This window comes from Diplotaxodon limnothrissa, linkage group LG5, assembly GCF_057381915.1.
Source record: "Diplotaxodon limnothrissa isolate DT_005_m linkage group LG5, D_limnothrissa_male_GT1.1, whole genome shotgun sequence".
NCBI classification, from domain to species: domain Eukaryota; kingdom Metazoa; phylum Chordata; class Actinopteri; order Cichliformes; family Cichlidae; genus Diplotaxodon; species Diplotaxodon limnothrissa.
The window spans coordinates 37,794,349-37,819,646 of record NC_140600.1 but is presented as its reverse complement, the minus strand read 5'-3'; the positions used below and the strand labels follow the sequence as shown (position 1 = coordinate 37,819,646).

Here is a 25,298-nt window from a genome sequence, read left to right as displayed (position 1 = left end):
TCCCCGAGTCTGACCTATTTTTTTCGTAAAGCACGCCCCAATAAAATGTGGGACAGTTTGCGACAACATGGCAGGTTATTTGAAAGGACATAATTTAAAAAAATAAATAAATAAGAGTTATGCAATACAGTGCACTGCTAAATTCGTTTTGAAAACGAAAAGCCAGTTGATGGGAATAACAGACTGTCTACGTGTTTTATCTGTTTATATAAATTAACAGAAAAAGTTTTAAGATATCTTTCAGATTTCTTGCAGTTTCTAATATATTCAGATTTTATAGCTGAATAAAATATTTTAAGGAGCCGCTAGAGGGCGTAATATTCCTTACTCTCCTCTTCTTCGGCTGCTCCCTTTAGGGGTCGCTACAGAAGATCATCTGCCTCCATCTCTCTCTATCCCTAGCATCCTCCTCTGCATGTCCTCCTTGACTGCATCTATCAATCTTCTGTGTGATCTTCCCTCTGCGTGGCAACTCCATATTCAGTATCCTTTATTCAATATATCCACTCTTCCTCCTCTGCACCATATCAGCCTTGCCTCTCTGACTTTTTCTCCAAACTGCTTAAACTCAGCTGTCCCTCTGATACACTCGTCTAATCCTGTCCCATTTTGGTTAAATCCCAGTGAAAACCTTCAGAGCATCTTCAACTCTGCCTCCTCTCTACCAAAAATCATAGCAGTAAACCCTTGAAACCTTTCTATTTGCCCTTGCTGTTATCCTTCTGGGACAAATCATCCCTGATTGGTCTCCACCCTCCCTACACTCTCTTCTTCACTCTGGATGGTTGACACCAGGTATTTAAATTCTTGTATCTTCTCTATTAAATCTGTCTCCTTAGTGAGCATAACATTTATTACAATTTCTTTTAAAAAAAAAAAAATCTAGATCTTTCCGAGCAATGTCAAACACACCATAGACTTTTTATGTAACTTCATTTATTAATACAATTTATTTATTTAACTTTAAAATGAACGATATTAACAAGCAACAGGTTTTTTCTGCAGCCATGCACAGTAGTGATCATAAAATTAAAAAAAATATATACCTTTAATTAACTATATTTTCTATATCCCTTTTAACTTAATTACATTAAGAAAATCATCTGCACAGTGCTGTAGTCTCTTTTTCAGTTATCTACATGTTTGTCATTGTAATATTAGAGAATAGTAACAGTAGATAAATTGCAACATTTCACCTAAAAACCACAAACCAAAGTAAAATTCAACATGAGGTGGAATCCCAGTGCCGATTAAAGTTGTGACAGTAACACACACACAAAAAAAGAGCTGCTGTATGCATTTCTAGTGTCATACATTTATACTGAACATGTGAGATTTGCTGCGACTCAGCAAAAATCTGCAAAAGGCTATAAGAACTGCTTTAATGCATTGACAGTTAACTGTTAGTAGTTAATAGTTGCGCTGTGCTGTTGTTACACAGCTTTTTTTGTGAAAGCCATGCTTCAAACCAGTCGCCTCAGTCTGAGTCGCTGCTGCTGCTGCTGCTGGAGGACTGTGAAGACAGAAACAGGAAATTATACATCTGTTAATCGTTTTAAAACAGTTAAAATATAGATTTTAAATCATAAAAAATGCCTGATCTGCTTAAGCAATCTTCAACAGTGAACAAAGAAACACACGGTTTTAAAAGTCACCACCAACTGTTTGCTCTTTTCACTCAAAACTTAAAAATTAAACCATAAACTCTGACATTCTAAATTTAAACCCAGTCTCACCTTGCCATGTTTGTAGTGCTTATGTTTGTGTGCCTTTTTCATCTTCTTGTGCATCTTTTTGTTTGCTTTGTGCCCAACTAGCCCCATTCCCATTCCTGCAACTCCCCCGGCTAAGGCTCCAGACATGGGATTTAGCCCTCCATGATGAGGATGACAACCTTTGTGTTTGCCGCCTTTTGGGGAGTGTGGATATGGACCTGGGTGAACACCTGCAGGAGGAACAACTGGATATCCACCTGGAGCCATAGGATAAGGGTGAAGTCCAGGAGCTCCATAAGGCATTGCCCCTGGTGCACCGTATGGTCCCATGGCTGGATTCATAGGAGCTGGGAACTGGCCAGCAGAATATGGAGGTGGAGGCTGGGGGAATGCTCCTGGAGGAGGGGCAGCAGGATAAGCAGGATTGTAGCCAGGAGGAAAGGCAGGATTTGGTGGGCCGACTGGAGGAGGAGGACCTGATACAAGTAAAAGCACACATCCATCTTACACACTGTATGCTTCAAACTCCTAAGCTATTAAGCAATTATAGACACACATAAAACATCATAATTAAATGGTAATCATGTTTGATGTCCTACCTTGATTTGGCCACATGGTTTATATATATATATATATATATATATACACACACACTGACCTAACAGAAAAATCCTAGAGGAAAGACAAAGGAAATGCAGTTTAAAAATATTGGATTAAATTAAAATAACACTTAAATATATCACTCGGTATATCTTGATTGAATTCGTGATTCTACCCAAATTAAACAAACAGCAGTTAACATTTAACAGCTTCTTCATTTTTCCAGATCAAAACCAGATATTCACTTTACAAAGACAGAACAAAAGGGGAAAGCAGTCGGTGTTTACCCTCAACAACAATGAGAAATATCTGGTGGTTTTTTGTTTTTGTTTTTTGGTTGGTTGTTGACAAAGAGACATCAGAGCCAGAGGCAGTTACTCACCTGATCACCTCTAGCTGTCACGGTTTCTCATTTCACAATTTGTGTTTGGTGTACACACGGATGCACAAAGTAAGCCATTTAATGCGAACACCTAAATAAAACTAAACCAAAGTAAACCCCTTCAATTGATCCTCCCTTTATGAAGGTCTTAATATCTGTCGTCTGTTTGTTTTTAAGTGTTTACCGTGGAAACTGTTACATTTTGTAGCACTTGTCAGTATAGAACAAGGCTCATCGCTGCTATAAACCTCAATACAACACACAACAAAGGCTTAAATGCCACATGTATACTCTTACAGAAGATGATCTGACAAAACATGAAGTCATAATTGCTCAACAGCTTGTAAATCCGCAACACTTTCTCCATGTTTCTCCACACAGCAAGTTCAGCACACTCAGTCAGTCGTTATTGTGAGTTTTAGCTGTTTGTCCCACACGTGTCACTTATAATAACTGCATCAAAATCTAAAGATTTCACAGGTTTTACCTTTGGAACTTACCTCGATTGCAGTGAAGTTTCAGGAATTCCGAAAGAGCAGTTTCGTGTTTGTCTTCCGCATCCAGCTCCCGGAAGGCTAAAGAAGCACATCAGGAAGCCACGCCCTTTGGGAGGGACCCTGCGCATTTTGTTTACGCAATGGCCCATCACACATGGGAACATGGCTAAAACAGAAAACAATCTGAGTGATCTTTTTTTAATGGGTGGAGTCAGGAGTTAAGGTGTGTGTCGTGACACACACACGCCTGACTTGACAGTTATTTTCACCTGTGACTCATGCCCTCATGGCAACACATAAAACCCATGACATCATGGATCAGCACTTGGAAATTGTTCAACAATACACAGATTTCAAAAGGGTTAATACAATCTGTTTACAGCAGACACGATGGCCGCACTGAATTACATAGTTTAGTTTTAATGTCCAAGAACTGAGTTTTTTATGCTTGTTGTCTCCAATGACATCAACACAGACTCTGTGCAATTCATAAAAGTTTCACAATTAGCTAAAGCACATTGTAAGAAATAAACTATAAAACTGACGCTACATTAAATTAATCCATAAATAATGTGATTAGTTATTTGCTATAATCAGTGTAATATTTCAAATTATGATACTTCAAAAGGCCTTTTGCGCATTGGTATGACCTGGGTTGTGTCACTGGAATACCTGAGTAAATATTCAAACATATTACATACATCCAGTTTTTTCAGTACGTGGAGGATCTCTTGACGATGAGTACAGGTTCATAATTTAAAGCCACCTGCAGATGGAGAGATTTGAGCATAACTGTAAATGTAAAATGGTACCTTTTTTTAAAGTTATGCTGTACATAAATAAAGCTATCACAGAGGTGGCCACAGAGTCAGCTGATCATTCATTACTCAATCCAAGTGAGATGAGCTTCAGGGCATGATGGCTGGATATTGTCCTTCAGGATTAAGGAAGATAAACATCCTTCCACACCTTTCATGGCCTCCATGGAGGTCTTACTGGTGTTTCACTGCTAATCAGCCACAAAATGCAGTTTGGAGAATGTAGGAAAAGAAAAATATCTAGTCTAACTGCATTATTCACCACATGAACGTGAAATCAAAATAATTTTAGCTACCATTTTGTTATCACAAACAGCAGCAAGCGGGATGAAGCTCTTCGTTTCTGGGGTCGGTTTCCTCAAACTGTAGTTTTCCTGGCTCAAACGTCATGTTTTTGTTAACATACAATAAAGAAAAAAGCTTAATTTTAGAGAAAAAAAAGGTCATATAATAACGTCAGCAAATTCGTGCTAATTTAACCCTCAAAATCACAATAATCTATTTTATTTTCGGGCAGCTTTGAAATCAGCGGGCAATTAAAACGAGTAATTGAAGGTGTGTTTGCAGGTGTGCGGGAGCCTAGCTAAAACTCACAGGCTAGCAGGGTGCTATCCACAGTCCAGGTTAGGCACACACACACAAGAGGCGGCAGAGAGGCCAATAAAGTAGCATTTGGTTACCTGTTTGTTCAGATAAACGTGTCCTACACCGGTTTTGAGGCTAATTTTGGTGATTTTTCTGTCTTTGGGGCACGGTTTTAAGGATGAATTCGCTAACAGCGGAGCTTGCTGATGTTTTTTTGGAGGACTCTGAAAATGATGTGACATTTCACGGCTTTTCCGACACTGAACTCAAAGATGAGGTAGGATTTTGTTTGGTTTTAGACCTTTAAACCTTCATATATACTGGGGTGACCAGAAAGCCAAGTACTAACTTGGAGTGGTTGTTTATGTGGGACACATTAGGCTGAGAGGTGGCTTAAATTGTTTATATACTACATTTAAAAAGAAAAAAGCACCAACTCTACAAGCTAATGTGTTTTATTTGAAGACGATTTTTACCACTTCTTCTGAGCATCAATTGATACTAACCTCCTTTTTATGATTTAATAAATCTGTATTCTCTTTTTCTTTTGTAATGATTCTTAAAGATGTAATCATGTGTGGGTTTTCTCTGGCAATAATTAGAATCGGCATGTATTTTGGTTGTTTCACGATAAAGTGTTACCAAATCCAGTAATTTTACTCTGCATTCATTCAGACAGACTACTTCTGTAAAGGGATTTGGCAAAAAGATCTGTTATTCTGTGTTGATATTCAGCAGAATTGCAGTTTTGGAGATGAAGCTCAGCCTGACATTTTCCCCAAGGAGGAGGAAACTACATCTAAAGCATCTGCTACTTCTACAGTTAAGCCCTTCAGGCTGAGGGTGGCTCTGCGCTCAGCTCCCTCTACCCAGCAGTCTACCGACGATGAGGATTCAGAGGCGGAGGAGAGGACGACACACAAGAAAGGAGTGAAAAGGACAGGACAGCGCAATAGGACAAAGGAGGAGAGACACGTGAAATTCGAGGATGGCGAGGCAGCAGCTCGGCCTGCTTCGACTGAGGACCATGGTTCTGATTCAGCAGATGATGCGTCTGACACTTTCCTGGCCAGGAGAGAGCAGAACATTAAAGCCAACAAAGCCATGGTAAATCAGACACGGCACCACATACCGAGTTTAAAATGTGACAAACTGATGTGAAAACAAACAAATTTGGTCTCAGTGAATAGTACAATAATACTTTCAAGTGCTGACCTTCTACAGTGACTCCTGTTGCTCATCTTTAACAGTTGGCTCAGCTGATGGCAGACCTACAGAAAATGCCAGGAGGTGCAGGGCTGCTGAAGAAACAAGCAGGAAAACAGAAGGCAAAAGACAGAAGCTCTGTGAGTGTCGTGGAAAATGTAGGAATTTTCAGCAGATCTCTGAATTTTTGAATTTCCTTATGGATCGTATCACTCCTGCAGCATCCGCCGCGATCTGCTGCGACTGGAGGAGAGTCCAGGAGAAACCCAGAGCGGGCATCTCGCAGGCTGACAAGGTCCATGTCGGGAACGGAGGATCCTTTGGCCGCTGAGGAGGCAGAAGTGGAGCTCAGCTTGGAGGAGGAGCTGCTGGAGGTCAGTTCTGTCACTTATCAGCAGCCAGTTAAAGTCTACAAGGCCTTTGGAGCATTTGTTCAATATAGTGCAGTAATGTACATATTTACATGTGATTTATTTATTGGTTTAGCTTTGAAATAGATGGCAGTCAAGAAAATCTAATAAACATTAGTGTTCTGAACCGTGCGTATGCTTTCCTCAACCAACACTATACAAACATTTAGTGAACCAGAGTGATAAGGAGTGTGGCAGTGAGTGAAAGCCATCATTTTATTCTGCTCTATTCTCTAATCTGTTTCTTGTCAGTATCCATTTAAAACTTGAAGCTAAGTGGATTATTCTTCTCATCATCTGTTTCAGGTACGCCAAGCTCCACGGCGTCGTGGCGTCGCACGAGGTAATCGAAGCAAACCTCACGTTATTCGTCCGGTAGAAGAAATCACAGAAGATGATCTCGAGTTGGTCGCAGACAACATGACCGAGAAAGTCTACAACAGTGTCACAGTGAGTTCACTGCTGCTGTTATTCAAACCCTGTTAGCACTCAGTGTTTCCAGGCGATCAGGATACATGGTTGGATGAGGACTTCTGAGATAAACACTCTTTTTGGGGTTTTTTTTTTTAAATTCTGTACACATTGCCTTCACATAGTAATAAACCTATTCTTTAGGCTTTCGTGGCAAGCCTGTCTGTGTCCTACGGTCAAGAGAACATCTGACAGTTATATTTAAACTCCTTTTTATGAGTGTACATTTGTGACCTCCACCTTCTGCTTGGTGCTCTTAAGTGGGATTCATGATGGTGCGCTTGCCTTTATCTTTGGCTATGTAAAGTGAAGTATTTTCTATATGCAGCCAGTGTTTTTGTACATAGCCTGAAAGAGATGACGCTTTCTGTAGGTCAAGTGTTGACTGAAAAGGTAAAGGAGCGACAGAGCGACAAAACCATGCCATTCCCTTTAAACTGAATTTAGGCTTCTGCTCTGTAGAGGCTACAACGAAGCCTGCACAAGCAGCCAACACTGTTCCCATGTTTATGCCTGTGCAGCTGTGTTTCCATGACGTGTAGTTACATTTGTAGAGAGGTGCACAGCAGGTGATGGCGCAGGTTACACACAAGGGTTTGAGGTTACGGTTCACCTAAGGTGTTGATTTACCAGAGGCAGATAAATCGACTTTAGCCTGGTGGCTAGGTAACCTAGCTTGGTATGCTTTTTTTTTTTTCATTTTCTTTTTTTCCTTCTTCTCCACCTAATAATGATAACACTGCAGACTGCATAAACACCCAAGAACTGAGGGTTGTTCTATGAAGCAAGATTAACGGCTTAGTCAGCTATCTCAAGCTTAGAGTTTTATGTACCATGAAAGTGTACTTGGTTAAATCACCAGGGTTGGGAGCAGATTATTTATGTTCATTAAAGAATCTTAATCACTATTGTATCACATCAGATAATGTGTCTGGAATAAGCAACACTCGTAGGGATCGTTTTGTGAAGAAGTCATGTGACCTGTGAAATGAACCTTTTATCTGAGTGTGCACAGAACCTGAAGCGGAGAGACAACCGATAAAGATAAACCACCGTCCTGAGCTCAGACTGGTGTTTTTAGGGTTTTTTCGAGCCAGAAACCTGGCTGTGCTGAATGGTGTTCATAATAAATCCGTATGATCAGAAAGCAAGTCTAGCTCCACATGTAGATTAGCAGTTTAATCAAAAATGCATTTACACAATCTAAAATTTGGAGAACGTTGAGGCTGGTTAGGGAATGTTGTAAAGCTACCTTTTATCATTAGTTTTATGTATTTTATATATTTTCAGGGTTCCACGTGTCATCAGTGCCGTCAGAAAACTGTTGACACAAAGACGTGCTGTCGCAGTGAGAACTGCCGTGGGATTCAGGGTCAGTTCTGCGGGCCGTGTCTGAGGAACCGATATGGAGAGGATGTCAAAAAAGCGCTGCTTGATCCGGTCAGACTGATGATACCCCAACACTGAACTGTGCAAAAGCAAAAAAAAAAAACTGTTCATCTTACACACACACACTTAATTATTAAAGTTTTGTATAGAGATATTAGGACACGGGTCATGTATAAAATTATAACAAAAATGAAACCTGTAGAAACATTGACCTCCCATCATACCCGTAGATTCGGGTTTTAAAACCTTCATTTTCTCTCCAGGACTGGAAATGCCCTCCCTGTCGAGGCATTTGCAACTGCAGCTTCTGTCGTCAGCGTGAGGGCCGCTGCCCAACCGGCATCCTCTTCCCCCTGGCTCAATATCACGGCTTCTCTGACGTCCACTCCTACCTCACCAGGTGACTTTGCAAGACTGTATTTTATATATAAATGGTGTTCCTTTTTTACCCAGATGGTTTGGAAAGTAGTGCCACATTGAGTCATTCAGTCAAGGGATTTTATGATGGCCTTAAGTCCTATCAAAGCCTTTTCCCCCTATTGCTAGTACAACTTAATGAGTAACCTAAAACCTCTCTTTACAGCCTCCGCAACAAACTCAAGACTGAGGTGGATGATGTAGAGATGTAATTTTAACACTAGAGGGAGCCAGTGTTCAAAGGTTTTATTGTGCAATGTTTTACTTTCTCTGAAAATAAAGATTGGCATTTTAACGTTTTTGACATTACATTCTTCAACTTATTTGGACAAAAAAGGGAAAATAATTTGCCTCAAGCTGGACCTTAGAGTGCTTAAAGCATGTGCAGACCAACTAGCAGAGGTTTTCACCATCTTCAACCTCTCACTACTACAGTCTGTAGTACCATCGTGCTTTAAGTCAGCCATCGTTCCAGTACCCAAGAAGAACAGGATGAGCTGCTTAAATGACTATCTATAATATATCCCTGCCCACAATTGCCAAATGGTTTGAGAAACTTAGCATGTCACACATTAAGGCTGTTATTCCTGCAGACCTCGACCCATAATACGAGGCAAACAGGTCAACAGAGGATGCCATAATAACAGCTCTTCACACAACCCCTCACATCTGGACAGTAGTAACACTTATGTGGGAATGCTGTTTGTGGACTTCAGCTCCACCTTCAGTACAGTTCAACCCTGCAAACTGGTTAAAAAAAGCTAAGCAACTTAGGACTCAGTGACTCACTGTGCACCTGGATATTGGACTTCCTGAGCAACAGACCCCAGAACACAGAGAGCACACCACCTCCATCTGCATTCTGAATGTAGGCGTTCCACAGGGCCGTGTCCTCAGTCCCCTCTTATACTCTTAACCATGACTGTTCTTCAATTCACACCAATAACACCATTATAAAATTTTCTGATGACATGACCATTATAGGACTGATCAAGTACAATGATGATTCAGCCTACAGAGATGACGACAACCTACATGTGATCACAGCCAAGACTAAGGAGATGGTAATCGACTTCAGGAGGACAAAGCGATCTGACCACTCCACCCTCTACATTGATGGAGAGGAGGTAGAAAGCTTTAAGTTCCTCGGGGTCCAAATCTCGGCCGACCTTACCTGGTCCACAAACGTTTCCCACCAGGTAGGAAAACCACAACAAAGGCTATATGTTCTTAGGAAGTTGTATCAGGCCCAATTACCACAAAAACCGCTAATCAACTTCTACCGCTCCACCATTGAGAGCCTTCTGACCTACTGCTGTACACTCTGGTTTAACTGCTGTACTGTGGAGGACAAGCGAAAACTGCAGCGGGTGGTGAGAGTGGTAGAGCAGGCAATTGGCACTTCACTAACTCCACTCAGAGACATTTATACTGGCAGACCTCAGCAGAGAGCCAGCATCATCATCAAGGACCCCTCACAGCCTGGATACTGACCACCTCTTGTTTTGTTCTTTTATTCTATATTCTCTCTTATTCTTATCTACATATTTACATAAAAATGCTTTGTGATGACAGATATCGAAGCATGATGGCGCAAGTGTGCTGGGGTTACTCTCAGTGCTCGATAACTCTGTATCCTTACACTGCACTGATTAGTGTTTTTGGCTCTGATGTCATGTGCACGTGCTGTGGATCAACCGGTGATCCATGGACAGGAAGTCTGGACTGGCTCTCCGTTTAAAAGGTCATCGTTTCTGAGTTTTACTTTAACAGGCAGTGCAGAAACTGGTTTTAGCCGGTGGTGAGCAGACTTGTCCAGCTCTAACAGAAGAAACACTGCATGAGTAGTGTTGCAGATCAAGTGCAATTCATCAGCCACACCCGTTAACTGTGCAGGACTCCTCTGATGATCCTCTAGGCAGAATGAATAGATTCAGAAATATACTGCAGGAATTAGTTTCTGAACCATTGAAAAATGCGGTTGTTTTTCACAAGTTTTAACCTTTACTGTTAAAATTTTAACTTTTGAATACTTGTTTTATTTAAGCAATTTAGCAAGAGCATCAGATAATAAGAATATCATAATTAAATCACCTAAATTTGATCTTAACCTCACTGATCTACTCTTGGTTGATGCTGATTTCTGATATCTGTCTTGAGATGAAAGGTAGAGTAAAAAAGAAGTGCGTCATGGTCACAGCTGCAGTCCTCTCCGGGTCTCGCCTGATGAAGTTCAAATGGGGAAGTAGTGACTCGGTACAAAGTCCCCCAAATTCTGTCAGACAGCCAACACAGCAGAAATGAGCTAAGACAAAGCCAAAAACTGCAATTCTTTCAGTGTTTAGGCAGTTAATCTTCTCGTGCTCCTATTTTTGACTGAACTCCAATCTTCAGAGGAAGAACCGCCCCCCAAAACTTTTTCTTTTATTCATTTTCTCACATGCATGACTTGTTTACTTTGTGAGACACATCTATCGACACACATACTTACAGCTACGCCCCCTCCAGTCTGCTAGCTGTGCATTCTCCTGCACTGAGAAAACAGGTGGGCTGCAGAGGGAGAGATATTTTAGTGCTACAAATGAAAACACTGCAAGCAGCGAGTAAGGAAATTCTGTACGATGTCAGCACAACTGATTTACAAAGACATGAAAAAGTCTTTTCACTCTACGTTTTTCTATTTTAATCATCTATGGCTCTAAGAAAAGAACAAATATGTAAATATTAATGACAACACTGACCCCATTTTCATTACTGGACTTTATTAGAATGACACTAATAAAATTAGTAAAATGTGTAAAAGGTTGGTTCAAACCTTTGTGTACAGCAAAGATCAGAGATTTGGGAACACTGCAGTAAAATGTATTTTGGCTGAATTGTGACATGGATCATTTATTTGCATTTGTTCAAAGAAGAAGTACCACGTAATTTCTAACATCCAGTTCTTAATTGTTGAACGAGACAACTCGTTTCTTCTCACTGTACTGAGAACAGTCTTTAAACCAAATGTGCAACAAAGTAGTCTGAAGCAGCTTGATTTTCAGTTTCTCACTTTACATCACACAAAAGCCACAGTGGAAAAAAACAACAACCACATATCAGCAGTACAAAATCCTTCTTGTAATAAAATAAAGGAAAATGGATTGAAATGACATGACAATTAATACTTTTTAAATAACACGTAGAAAAGATTTCTCTTTGTAAACAGACCAAAGGTATGACTTAATACGGAATGCTATTTACGATTCCATTTGGTTATTTAGAATTATTCTGACATAATAAAATATAGAAATTTTAACCTGCGTCTATGATATGCTGGAAGAAAAGCAGTGCCAAAAGACGACAACGTGCATCTCAAACCTATTATAAAAGCAGTTTGTAGTGTTGCATATTTAAGATATAGTATATTAAAATATATTAAGATCTTGGTGTAATTTTTGATCCCCTCTTTTCCAGCACACCCGTTCACATTGAAATTACATTAGTGACGTTAGTTAAGACTCAAATGAAGTAAGACTCCGTGCACCTTATTACAGTAGCTAATCATGCACTTACCAAGTCAGACTGTGACACTGACTGTTGCTAAATTTTTCTTCCACACACTTTTGTTAAGAAATCATGTGAAGAAGAAAATCTTCACACACACAATAGAAAATATGTTGTTCTGCTCTAGAAAATCTGTCACATTTGATTGTTTATTTAACTCAACATGGAAGCTATGTTTTTCCCCAAACAGATGACTCGTGACTGCAAAGCAGTATAAAAAATTATTTCCCATTTATGATTGGAAAAGCGAACTCAAGCCATTTCAGTTCACAGGCTCCAGCCACATTTCACTCCATCCACACTTCTGCCCTGCCGGCTCTCTGCCATCTGGCTGTGATAGACCCGTGAGTCCACAGTGGGCTAATGGTCGGAGAACCCTGGCATGGGAAAGGGCCTGGCAAAAGCTTCAACACGGTGGCGCAGATCTGCGATGCGAGCCACCGTTTCTGGGTCCTGAAGAAGGAAGTTCTTGAAGTCCTGGAGCTTTCCTGCAAACAACAACAGAAAAGAGAAATGCTCAGATGTTTATTCTTAGCTTCCTCTGTTTCACTACCACTGGGCATTTTGTCTTCTCTCATGCAGCAATTTTAAAGACCGTGCACTATATTTGACTTTATAAATTCACTAATGCTATTACAGTTAATAATGAACAGTTTCAAACTGTGCTTTGGTAAAAAGAGTTTAAACATGTTTTAGGCATCCACTGAGCTACAGATTAATCTGCCCCCCTCCTCACAGCAGGCTCACCTGTCTTTTTCTTGACATCCAAGGCAATCTTGAAACCCTCATCCATGAACTCGACAACTTGCACAAAGTCAGCTTCTTTGAACTGTCTCGAGGTCAGGGCTGGAGCACCTGACAGAGAAGAACACATCACTTAAGCTTGAAATACACTTCCCATTGTTCTTTTCCAGTTTAGATCTTTTAATTCCTGTTCTTGTGTTTTCCCCCTAATTTTGCTTTATAGTCTTTAAAAAAAAATAGCATAGAGTGGGAGCTTCTTAAAAGGTCAGTAAATAACCTATACAGGCTTGAGATGTGTCAAAACTACAACCGATCACCACATCAGATCCAGAAATTTCATTGCACTGTTGTGTCTGTATCGTTCTATTCTGTCTGGTGTTGCACTGTCTTTGCACATTGCACTTTATGTAGTCCTGTGTTGATTGTCTGTTATATGTCATATGCAGCACCATGGCCTTGGAGGAACGTTGTCTCGTTTCACTGTGTACTGTACCACTGCACATGGTTGGAATGACGATAAAGCCACTTGACTTGAGATGGGGGAGATTTAAATTAAGATTTCAAATGAATATACAGGGAAGCACGTGGTTTCTAATCCTTAATAAGTATGACCACCTCCTGGTGTGTGTCCAGCAAACACAGTGTGATGTGAAGCTGTTTCTCACCAAGTCTGAGGCCACCAGGCGTCAGGGCGCTCTTGTCTCCGGGGCAGGTATTCTTATTGGCGGTGATTGACGCAAGCTCGAGCACCCTCTCAGCTCGAGCACCATCAATACCCTTAGGTCGCAGGTCCACGAGGACCAGGTGGTTGTCGGTCCCACCTGGAACAGCCAGTTTTCAATAAATAGGAGGAAAATAAGTCACCCGTACATTACACGAGATTAAGGGAAAAAATACGCTAGGAATGTGTTTTACTGGTACGATCTTCCACTCTTACCAGTTATTTGGCTAAAAATATTTACTAAGGGATTAAAGAAAGGTGTATGTACACACTGCAGAGTATATAAACTGAAGGCTATACATCAAAACAAACAAATATCATTTTTGGATTTGTGCTTTTTTTCTTGTTGTGTAATTTACATTTTGTTACAGGACATTTTAGATGAATTTTCAGTGTTAAATGCTCCGTGCTGAGTAAAGAAGTGCATGCTAGATTACCTGATACCAGAGTGTAGCCTTTGCTGAGAAGAGCTGCAGCCATAGCCTTGGCATTCTTTAGCACCTGGTCAATATACTCCTTAAACAGGGGAGACTGTGCCTGGACACACAGAACCAAAAGTGTACAGTAAGTTAGCCTTTACATTTGGCTCTGTAATACCCTACTCCAGGGGTAGACAACTCCAGGTCTCGATGGCCGATGTCCTGCAGGTTTTAGATCTCACCCTGAGTCAACACACCTGAATGATATGATTAATTCATTACCAGGCCTCTGGAGAACTTCAGGACATGTTGAGGAGGAAATTTGGCCATTTGAATCAGCTGTGTTGGATCAAGGACACATCTAAAACCTGCAGGACACCGGCCCTCGAGGCCTGAGTTGTCTACCCCTGCACTATTCCCTTTACTGACTGAAGTTTATGCAACATGTTCTTAAGCTCCTCAGCTTTAAGTCTTGAAAACAAAACACCAACAGATCCAAGTTTGCAGTTCGGTATTTGTGTGTTGTGCAGACCTGTCTGAGTGCCACTGCTACACCAGCAATGGCATGGTTATGAGGTCCACCCTGCAGGGAGGGGAAGACAGAAAAGTTGATCCTGTCCTCGAGGTCGTACATGATTTCCTTTCCCTTTTTGTCAACTGAGCGAACACCCTTCCGATAGAAGATGAGACCAGCCCTGGACAGAACAGAATCTTTTACTGATGAAGCAATTTTACAATTTTTACTCAGCAATTTGATTTTTGTTCCCACCCGTGTCTCTTACAGTTTGACCTTACCTTGCTCCACGGAGGGACTTGTGCGTGGTGGAGGTGACCAGGTCAGCATGTTCAAAGGGCGAGGGGATGGCTTTGGCTGCCACCAGGCCACTAATATGAGCCATGTCAGCAAGCAGGTAGGCATTGATGTTGGTGCACAGCTGGAAGAAAAAGAGGCAGGATGAGGAAACAGTTATAAAATTAAGACCAACATGTATACACATGTGGCAGGAAAGTTCTATTGTTCTGTGGTTTACAAAAGCGTTTAATTAGCCCTAAAAGGTGAGGTGAAAATACATTCTCTTTTCCATCTGCATTAGATTCAGATGGTTTTTGGCCCTTCTTATACATTTGTCCTCTATTTTAAGGTGACAGAGGACCAAGCTGTCACCTCAAAAAAGCTGATTAAGTTTTAAATACAAACACAAAGCTGATCCATCCTTTTGATACAGGATAACAAGAAGAAGAAAAGTGAAGCACACAACAGAACAGAAAAAGACGGGGTGAACACGGGGTGAACTGAGAATGCAGAGAGTTCTCCGTGCACCTTCTTGATGCGGGCATAGTCAATGAGCCGGGCATAGGCACTGGTGCCAGCGATGATGAGCTTGGGCCGGAACAGCTTGGCCGTCATCTCCATCTGGTCGTAGTCTATAAGTCCTGTTGCAGTCTGCAGTAAAGAAGGCAGATAGAGGAAATGGCCTTGGCCGGTCAATGATTACGTTTCAGAAAACACAGTTTGCAAGGACAGCACTGAACCCGTTATAAACATCTTACTGTAACATACTGAAAACTGGACTTTCTTAGTATTTGCTGGCTTATTGACTTTTGGAAGACTTCTCACACTGACATTGATAAGACATAAAAAAAAATACATCAGTATATCCCAGCTAATCATTCGACACTGGTATAAACGGGTGTCAGTAGATATCAGTAGAAAGCTTTTCTACTTACATTTAGCTTGTAAGGCATTGACTCAAAGTAGATTGAGGTTGCAGAGATTCTTTTCACATCAGACATGTAGCCGTGAGTCAGACTGGAGTAAAACAAACAAACAAACAAACAATATATACATAAAGAATAAAACAGAAAAATCAGATTTATGAATTAAAAAAAAAAAGGGGGGGGGGGGGTACAGCAAAAATACAGCAACAGTGAATACTAACTGTCCACCATCAGGCAGGTCCAGGCCCATGATACGATCGTGGGGATTGAGTACAGCGGTGTAACTGGCAAAGTTGGCAGGAGAGCCAGAGTACGGTTGGACGTTGACGCCCCACTGAGCTGGATCCAGGTCAAAGGCCTCCAGAGCTCGCTTCTGACAGAGCAGCTCAATTTGGTCAACCACTTCTGCTCCACCATAATACCTGAGGGTGGAGATGGAAACATGAACTACTGTGAATAACCTGCTAATTTCAGCTTTTTGTTAGAATTTAAACCTACAGTGATTAATTGTTTGGCCACAACGCACAATAGTTCCTTTTAGGCCAATGTGGCGAACTGTTGTTTATGTGCATTCCCAGCAAACACAGCAAATAAATATCATTCAAATCTGATGTAAATCCAGCGTTCAGTCTTATGTGTTTTTGTTACAGTCAGCTCCCGATGAAAACTGCTTATACACCCGACAACAATCTCCAGCTACTTGCTGTCTATTTGTCTGTTGCTTGAGATTCAGCAGGTAGAACATATTGGGGGGAAAAAAATAAACACTATGACAGGTATACATTATGGTAAAATATTTCCTCCATAGCGTAGACTGATCGGTATAAGCAAAGCCTTTAAGTACAGCACTAATTCTGCACTATCATTTGCAGTCATTACTTATCTGAAGGAAATAACAGAAAATTCATTAACTGAAAATAATATCAATCATGTTAATAAACAGAGGTGTAGCTGAATAAAAAATCTACCTTTTTCCTGGGTAGCCTTCAGAGTATTTGTTGTTAAGACAGGAGCCGAGAGCTTCCAGAGCAGCGCGGCTGCAGAAATTCTGCAATGAAAACACACACAAGCGAACACTCAGATTAATGGCACGAGTGGACAGATGGGACAACGACAGAAAATTAAAGTCTGCGAAGTGATGGTGGGAAATTTTTCCCTGATGAAAAGCAATCAGTGTAATACTGTCTCTCTGTGTTAGCCCTACGACAGACTGGCAGAGCTCTGTCCAGGCTGTCTCTCACATCCTACGGTAGCTCAGATTGGCTCCGCCTCTCCACAAGTCTGAACTGAACAAGAGGAAGAAAATGGATGGGTGGATATTATTATATTAATATCTGCAGAAAAAGGTTTTTGTTTAGTTTTTTTAATCAAATCATCCATTTTTTCTTCACCTCCCATGGAAGTATAGCTCAGATTATTTTGGTTTGTTTTCCTGAGAGTTTCTATTCATGGGTCAACGTGTGTTATTAAAACTACAAGACCCAGATTTACCTGCAAACATGCTCATCCAGTTCTGACATTCTCACACAGACTTTCATACATCTCCTCCTACATGTACTCACTTGACAAGTTAACACTGTGTCCTTGTGCCCCACTGTACAGCCAAAACAAACAGCACCAAACAGAACAAGTTGCTGCGCTCAGACTTAATTGGATTCCATCTTTTTCAGGCCTAACTGAAATAGTGAAAGCTTTACCAAATTCAGAGGTCCAAAACAGCCCTAAATATGACAGATTTGGTTGTCTAAAATAAAAAAAATGTATGTGTGGCTACTGCAGGCACAATGTGAGCTCCAATTTAAACAAAAATGCTGATAAAGTAATCTACTCTGCACAGAAACTTGATAAAACTGTTGTCAGTGGATGATATGAACAGCACCTCCCTTGTCACTGGTAGAACAAAAGATAAAAGCAGGGCCGATTCAAATAAACTGTGCTTGGTGTGAAATGAAAAATGTTACTATTCAAAAGAACAGACAAGGTTTTATCTTCCGTTTCTTCTTCGCCACAGTAGTTGCAGCCCTGGCTGTGTAACATGTCTCTCTTGTATATCGTCACACTGGTCAGTAACAGGATCTGACATAAAATGAACACAGATAAATAAAGTCTGAATTCTGCCTCTCTGAATGGGGTGGTGGTCGTGGTGTGTTGTTATTCAAATGCTTCACCTGGAAGCTAACAGCTTTCTACTGCATCCGTCTGTCACGCCAACTGCTGTGCATATATTGTGTGTACACATGTGGAAAACTGTACGTCTTCTCATCGGAGGAATGTCTGTCTGAGCTGTACTGTGATGTGACTTGCAGAGTGAGCTGGGGAGGAGGCAGAATGAAGATATCAGCTTTATCTCACACTACAGTGGTCAGGCTTTGTGTTGAGAGGGGGCTGACATACTCCACTGAACTGTGGCGAAGAAGGAACAGGAGAGAGAAGGAACAGCAGAAGATAAAACCTCGTCTGCTCTTCTGAATAGTAAAATGTTTTGTTTTCCAGCCTTGGAATGAAAACAAAGAGCTGCCCAAATCTTTCTGATAACTGAGCTAGTCTCGCTTACAACAAGCAGAGTTTCTTATAAGTGTTTTTACTATTAAAGAAGTCAAGTTTGAATGACTTCCAGCTTACTGTGGGCAGTTCCTCAGTGAGTGAATAATGAATTAACAGGAAGCTGGATATGAATTTATTCCTAACAAAACCATTTCTGCATTAACATAAAAGGTGTGTGCCGACTTATTCTGACTTTCAATATATGTTTATATTCATGTTAATCCACTTATTGTGCAGCCTATTCCATCCCCACTAGGGCAGGGCAATATGGCCAAAAATATTTATCACGATATATTTTTGAAAATTTACAATAACGATATAACTGACGATATAATTGACACTAGACAAAATACTTTACAACTCCACAAGTTTATTAGTGCAAAAAACCCCATCAATGTATTTTCACTTAAACAAGCAGATGGTTTTTTTATGTGCATTAAAGTTATATAAAAATTTAACAGTGCAAATGCAAATTCCTTGCTGACAGTTTAGCCAAAAGTAATTTCCAGTGGAAATTGGATGACATATCCTCAGCATAACCATGTATAATATCCACAAAAGGTTATACACATACGGTAATATTATGTTGAAGCACAGTACGTATCACTCCACGAGGCTCCTGACTACGGTAGCCGCAGTGCTCCGACAATCAAGCGGTGCGGCTTCGTAGCTTAGCAAAGTCGTACTAAAACATTTTTGACAGATTTTTGAGTGCCGTGTACCACATAAAATCAGTTCGGTAATAACGGCGGCCCACTTGCATGCTCTACCAAAAATTGTGCTTTGGTGTGTATCTGACGGACAAACACCAAACCAGTTCCACACCACTGAAGTTGCAGCATTTTTACAAACCAATTGTGCTTCATCCGTTTCATTCAATGATCTGCTTTCGCCCTTCTTATTCTCCGTCGCCGCCATGCTTTTTCCACCATGTGCGTATGAAAACAAAGGCACTGCGCATGCACGTTTTACCCATATTCTATCGCGATATTTCCTTTTCTTATCGTTGCCCAACGTTATACCGGTATTATCGTGAACGGCATGATATGGCCCAGACCTAATCCCCACTATAATTTGTTAACTAAATATACACTAAAAGAAAAAAAAAAAAAAAAAAGGCTTATACAAAAGCACTTAAATTTACATTTCTAAGATCTAGTACCTCAGATGCAATGAGCTCCAAACCACGGCACTGCCTGTCCTTCTCCTTCTGCAGCAGATTCCACATCTCGGGGTCATCCTGAGCCAGGCTCTCCTGACCCGTCCAAGGACGATCTTCATCCGCTGCACGGGTGGCAGCGTGAGACTGGTGGGCACGTGCACTGAGACAAACAGGGACTCGCTGGCACAGCGGCTGTGGGTGGAAGACGAGTTGGGAATATGAGGAAAGAAAATACAGAAAGGAAAAGGTTTGATTTAGAGTTTGTCAGCTTTACACAGATATCGCAGTTACAGTAGAAATGTTTTCTAAAACTGTGTCATTGCACCAAACTGGGTCATGAGTTGCCAGAGTGTGAGATTGTGTCCATCATCCTGCAGCTAACAGATGGTTGTATTGGATTTCCAGGTACAACTATTGTATATTTCCCACCTAATCATGTCGTTCTCTTTGTAGTCTGCTGAAAGCTTATCATCTCAAAGTTGAGAAATCAAATTAGTTTGACTTGGTAGCCACAGATCATGGTGCAGTTAAAGTCCCTGTCATCTCCTAAAGTTGCTGAATTTTCATGGACATTTGTCAGTTTTTGGTCACCATGCTGCTGCTAGCTGTCCTATTACAAAGAACATCAATTCTCTAGTCTTTATTTGATCATTTCATATATTTAAAGTGTGATTCTAATTTGTCCTGTACAAAAAGGAGACATTTGCCTCCTTTCAACTACTGCGCTTCCCTTACACTCTAATGCAGCCTGGTATAATTAGAAGCTGGCGTGTTTTCGTGATATCAATAATCAGCATGGTTGTTCAATTATGCCTCTATCAGCACTTCTATAAACTGGGACCGACTTTTACAGCCTCAGTGTACCAGAAGGAGGCATATAGAGAACAGATTCAGCACTTCCTGCTTATCTAATCTGGACTGACCATGCTTCATCATGTGAGATGTTGCAGAATTAAGTCATTTGTGATTACTTGCGTTGCATTTTTGTTTTCAGTCTTCATGTATGTCAGGTGTGGGGAATGGCCCATCGAGCATTTCCTGATTTTTAAAGTGCTTATGATGTCATGTCTGACATCATCAGGTTAAACCAAGAGGAGGGGTTTCTTTTACCATAAGTTTGTTTTAGGATAAAAAGGATTTGTTGAATGTTTTTACTTATATAGAGCCATCTAGTTGTATAAATGTGTCAATCAGAAGAGTGGGGAGCTTTATGTAGCTCTCAGTCATTTGAGTTTTAGATTCCCCAGCTCAAGCTACTGGTACTGGCTAGACCAGTGGTCAGCAACCCCTGTATTTGATTAGTGTTAGTTTTTTTGTTTTTTTAAGTTCAAAATTGGAAGGTTATTGTGATCTTGAAATATTATAATAAAATTATATTTTATTAATTTTCGTCGCTCAAAATAAGCGTCACACTTCACATCAGAAAGCCACTCTCATTCAGAATCACAAATGGAGTGATACTAAGAACCTTCCAAGATGTTCCTTTACTCCAATGTCCTGTTATATTTTATGAAGCAAAGAGCAGATTAATTTTAGGATTTAAATCCTCGGAAAAACTTTAAAATGCTTAAATCACAAAATTAATTTCCCTGACAGAAAGACGTCGTCGTCGTGGACAAATCTCAACGCTATCCTCTGAAAAAGTCAAGTGTAGGAAAAAAAGTACACACAGAAATATTTTTCAATTTGAAATCACATGCCCTGACCACAAGACAAACCCTGTCCTGTGAGTCCATTAAAACTTTAATCAAGATGCACACCAAAATAATTAAATTCAACAAGAACAGCGTGAGTGCATGTGAACCACTCAGTTTCATGAAAAACGTCAAAAACACCAACAGCAGCGACTTTTAAAACCAGCTCTGAAAACATGAGATTTAGACTCAAACTTTCTGAGAAACTACATGAAAGTTCGGGAAAATGTTGAGTCAGCTTTGTTATGCATTCAGTATGTGATTCAGTTTTTCAGCATACCCAATCAACTTTGGGAATGTGGAAGTCTAGTACACTGTCCTCACTGTTCAATGACCCGATTTTAATTTGAATATATGATAAATTTGCACTGGAACGTTACAAAGACAATCTTTAAGAAATTAAGACAAAAACCTGATTTCTTGTTCATAAAAGGAGCCAAAATCTACATGAAAAGCTTATTTTCCCCATGTTGGATTATGGTAGTGTGATTTATAAGCATGCCTCTGCCTCCACTCTTAAGCCCTTGGATACAGTTTACTATTCTGCAGTCAGGTTTATTACTGCTGATTTTTATATCGCTCATCACTGCATCTTTTACGGGGGAGGAAAAACAAACAAACAGCCCAACCAGATAAAATAACAACAGATGATATAGATAGCTGTATGTTATTGTCAACACATTATTAGGACGTTTTAAACCACGCCTGTATCTGGGGCATCCCAAACTTGTTCATATCAATGTAATTCACTGGAAGTCCGTACTAAGCTTGGAAAAATCTTTTTTCCTCTTCATTAAAAATCTGGGACTCTTGATAAAATAATTAATCATTTATAAAATGTTACTCAGCACTAAACTTTTGGTGAATTTATAATGATATTTTTAAACCATTTAGCTTCTTTTTTAATCTACACCAAATATCTGGATCCTGTCTCCTTATTAATTTACATTTGTATATGTTTTTTTTTTTTTTATCTGATCTTTTTTATCCTGATTATGTTACAGTTTAGCATGTTTAGTTTGTATCCTCTTTTCTTATTTTAAATACCAAGCTTGTGATAACATTTTTGTAAAGTATTTATGACAGCAGTAAATACTGATGAGGATAAAGAGTCAAACAGCTGCTGGTGTGACTGAAACAATGACTTTTACTTTTCAAGGTGGACAAAACACCCACGTGTGTTACATAATTACCCCGTGTAGAACATTTGGTGTTAGTGCTTTCTTGGTGCTCTCACCAAAACCTATGAGGCCCATTTAGCACTTTGAACATTATTTGGACCAAAACCAGCTTCTTCAAGTGTTGAATATTATCATCCGTTAACCTGTGCTTGCATTATCTGCAAACTGTTATCGGGATCAGGGCTCGACTTCACTCGACTTTATTAAAGCCCCTGTCAGCATGAAAGCCACTCATTAACCAGCTAAAAATACCTACAGCTTTTTCCCTTTTGGATAAAGTGGTGTAACACTAACAGACAAAGTTACCAAACCTACAGTGTGCCCCTCAACTTCTTCAAGTAGGCCAAAACAACACCTTACAAAAGTAGGTCACCAGGGTTTATATTTATGACTTTCCAAGCATACTGAACTAGCTTTGAATATACTGGGTTATTTTCAAAGCTTGTTGATATGAATATAATACTACAAAATAAATTAAACAAAGTGCGGCTTTAAAATTAATTATTCAGCATCTTTTTTCATGATCAAAACCTAATTTGTTTTTATATTTATTGCATATATTATTTAAACTCTTATTCCATTTCAAAGGCAGACGATACACGGTTCAACACCACTGCATGCATTCTTCCCTTCTGATCATCTATCAAGCTGTGCGGATGACACAAAAACACACATGTATGTCCACGCATCAACAACTCTAAGCATGAAAACACATCCCTGCCGCACACGCTCTCACTGAATATCATATCTTTAAATATGGTTCATGTGCCCCCTTATTAAAAACCATACACTTTAAATCCCTGTAGTTTGTTGCAGTTTGTCAACATGATGAAACTGAGCAGTCGCTGTTGCATCATCACGTGGACCCAGTTGCGTTCACCGAACTTAACCACTGGCAGCTAGCTTCCCGGTGGCGAGCAAACAAGCCTCGAGTTTGAAATGAAATGCATAAAGGACAGAAAGCAAACAGCTAGCGGTTTGTTGCATTCGCTAAATCTAAACTGCACACTTGAGCTGCAGTAAGAAACATAACCCCACCAAGCCTGTGAATTGGTAAAGAGTAAACTCTGTCGTTAGCAAACAGCCAACCACGCAGAAATACGAGCTTAGTAACCCAACCGAAAACAACACCGGGGGCAAAACAGCGTAGAAATATATTTAACGGCACAGTTACCCGTGTGAGCTGTCTCAGAGCGAATAGCAGCATGTTTCCAGGTGTAAGACCAGACGAAGAAGCAGCGCACACACAGCTGGTACGGTCGAAAAGGCTGTTTGAGAGACGGTTGGTTACGCTCGTCCTACCGAAGGGGTCGATGGGAAGTGTAGGCACATTGTTTTGAGGACGACACATAAACTAGCGACGTCCCTGCAGCGCTCACTCTGCTGTTTCTTTGCTTGCACACACTCTGTCCGTTTCAGGTTAGGTTTCTCTTATTCAGCGTTACATTTTGAAAATATCTATGTCTGCTAAATATAGCGGAGCATGTGTGACTTCTTTAATGGTGGCATGGAAGTCCAGCTCTTAAAGGCATAAAAACACTGCTCAAAAAATAATAATAAAGGGAACACTTAAACAACACAATGTAACTCCAAGTCAATCACACTTCTGTGAAATCAAACCTTCCACTTAGGAAGCAACACTGATTGAAAATCAGTTTCACATGCTGGTGCAAATGGAACAGACAACAGGTGAAATCACCGATAAATGAGTGGTTCTGCAGGTGGTGACCACAGACCACTTCTCAGTACCTATGTTTTCTGACTGATGTTTTGGTGACTTTTGAATGTTGGCGGTGATTTCACTCTAGTGGCAGCATGAGACGGAATCTACAACCCACACAACTGACTCAGGTAGTGCAGCTCATCCAGGATGGCACATCAATGAGCTGTGGCAAAAAGTCTGCTCAAACGGTCAGAAACAGACTCCATGAGGGCACAACGTCCACAGGTGGGGGTTGTGCTTACAGCCCAGCACTGTACAGGACGTTTAGCATTTGCCAGAGAACACCAAGAATAGCAACTTCGCCACTGGCGCTCTGTGCTCTTCACAGATGACAGCAGGTACACATTGAGCACATGTGACAGTTCTCCACGGTGTCTGGAGGCAGCATGGAGAATATTCTGCTGCCTGCAACATCTTCCAGCATAACTGGTTTGGCAGTGCGTCAGTAATTGTGTGGGGTGGAATTTCTTTGGGGGACCGCACAGCCCTCCATGTGCTTGCTAGAGGTAGCCTGACTGCCATTAGGTACCAAGATGAGATCCTCAGACCCCTGATGAGACCATATGCTGGTGCAGTTGGGCCTGCAAGACAATGCGAGACCTCATGTGGCTGGAGTGTGTCAGCAGTTCTTGAGAGACGAAAGCATTGATGGTATGGACTGGCCCGCCTGTTCCCCGGACCTGAATCCAATTGAGCACATCTGGGACATCATGTCTCGCTCCATCCACCAACATCACGTTACACCAGACTGGCCATGAGTTGGTGGATGCTTTAGTCCAGGTCTGGGAGGAGATCCCTCAGGAGACCATCCGCCACCTCATCTGGAGCATGCTCAGGCATTGTAGGGAGGTCATACAGGCACGTGGAGGCCACACACATGACTGAGCCTCATTTTGACTTGTTTTATGGACTTTATATCAAAGTTGGATCAGCCTGTATTGTGTTTTTTCTGTTTTTATTTTGACTCCAAATCCAGACCTCCATGGGTTGCTAAATTTGATTTCCATTGATCATTAAAAAACCCCCAAAAAAACCAACAATAACAACAAAAAAACCCTTTTAATTTTGCTGGCCGCAGATTCAACTATGTAAAGGACAAAGTATTTCATATAAATATTTCATTCATTCAGATCTAGGATGTATTATTTTTGTGTTCCCTTTATTTATTTATTTATTTATTTATTTATTTATTTTGAGCAGTGTATTTACACAATAATAAGATAAGCCAAACTTAGGAACTTTAACATTTAACACAACCCATAAATGTAAATTAGTAGCTTGATTATGTAGTAAAAGAAGAAAACGTTCCTTTAATTTTTAATCACAGTATGTAATTGAGTCAGTTAAAGCTCCGG

General features: G+C 40.5%; 3 protein-coding genes across 4 annotated transcripts; 1 reads left to right on the top strand and 2 right to left on the bottom strand.

Annotated features, from left to right (window-relative positions):
* Window positions 1–1,079: 1,079 nt before the first annotated feature.
* prr13 (proline rich 13) lies at window positions 1,080–3,259 on the bottom strand. Its single transcript, XM_085354723.1, has 4 exons — window positions 3,198–3,259; window positions 2,315–2,387; window positions 1,737–2,191; window positions 1,080–1,513 (listed from the first exon to the last, which is right to left on the bottom strand). Exons 2-4 carry the CDS (start codon window positions 2,328–2,330, stop codon window positions 1,478–1,480), a joined length of 507 nt encoding a protein of 168 aa, XP_085210849.1. The 5' UTR covers window positions 2,331–2,387; window positions 3,198–3,259; the 3' UTR covers window positions 1,080–1,477.
* A 1,080-nt stretch (window positions 3,260–4,339) lies between these two features.
* On the top strand, window positions 4,340–8,702 carry LOC146632807 (cell division cycle-associated protein 7-like). 2 transcript variants are annotated; one of them, XM_085354720.1, is made up of 10 exons: window positions 4,340–4,360; window positions 4,580–4,635; window positions 4,775–4,874; window positions 5,333–5,704; window positions 5,848–5,943; window positions 6,025–6,177; window positions 6,520–6,663; window positions 7,975–8,124; window positions 8,337–8,473; window positions 8,657–8,702. In XM_085354720.1, the coding sequence occupies exons 1-10, from the start codon at window positions 4,340–4,342 to the stop codon at window positions 8,700–8,702; spliced, it is 1,275 nt and encodes a 424-aa protein (XP_085210846.1). The 2 variants fall into 2 exon arrangements, with proteins under 2 accessions (XP_085210846.1, XP_085210848.1); XM_085354722.1 differs by lacking the exons at window positions 4,340–4,360; window positions 4,580–4,635 and having other exon boundaries at window positions 4,776–4,874; window positions 5,336–5,704.
* Window positions 8,703–11,267: 2,565 nt separating this feature from the next.
* On the bottom strand, window positions 11,268–23,583 carry LOC146632806 (serine hydroxymethyltransferase, mitochondrial-like). Its single transcript, XM_085354719.1, has 12 exons — window positions 23,395–23,583; window positions 19,346–19,537; window positions 16,608–16,687; window positions 15,861–16,061; window positions 15,649–15,730; window positions 15,242–15,364; window positions 14,716–14,855; window positions 14,453–14,615; window positions 13,939–14,038; window positions 13,446–13,601; window positions 12,784–12,891; window positions 11,268–12,524 (listed from the first exon to the last, which is right to left on the bottom strand). Exons 1-12 carry the CDS (start codon window positions 23,569–23,571, stop codon window positions 12,397–12,399), a joined length of 1,650 nt encoding a protein of 549 aa, XP_085210845.1. The 5' UTR covers window positions 23,572–23,583; the 3' UTR covers window positions 11,268–12,396.
* Window positions 23,584–25,298: the final 1,715 nt, after the last annotated feature.

Bases quoted from the DNA above. Each gene is read 5' to 3' on its own strand.
- prr13 (XM_085354723.1), bottom strand. The intron at 1,514-1,736 runs GTGAGACTGGGT...CTGTCTTCACAG, and splicing joins AGCACTACAAACATGGCAAG to TCCTCCAGCAGCAGCAGCAG.
- LOC146632807 (XM_085354720.1), top strand. From the start codon at position 4,340: ATGAAGCTCTTCGTTTCTGGG. The intron at 4,636-4,774 runs GTTAGGCACACA...CACGGTTTTAAG, and splicing joins GGGTGCTATCCACAGTCCAG to GATGAATTCGCTAACAGCGG. The intron at 8,125-8,336 runs GTCAGACTGATG...TTTTCTCTCCAG, and splicing joins AAAAAGCGCTGCTTGATCCG to GACTGGAAATGCCCTCCCTG.
- LOC146632806 (XM_085354719.1), bottom strand. From the start codon at position 23,571: ATGTGTCGTCCTCAAAACAATGTGCCTACACTTCCCATCGACCCCTTC. The intron at 14,039-14,452 runs GTCTGCACAACA...CTGTGTGTCCAG, and splicing joins TAGCAGTGGCACTCAGACAG to GCACAGTCTCCCCTGTTTAA. The intron at 13,602-13,938 runs GTAATCTAGCAT...TGGCTGTTCCAG, and splicing joins AGGCTACACTCTGGTATCAG to GTGGGACCGACAACCACCTG.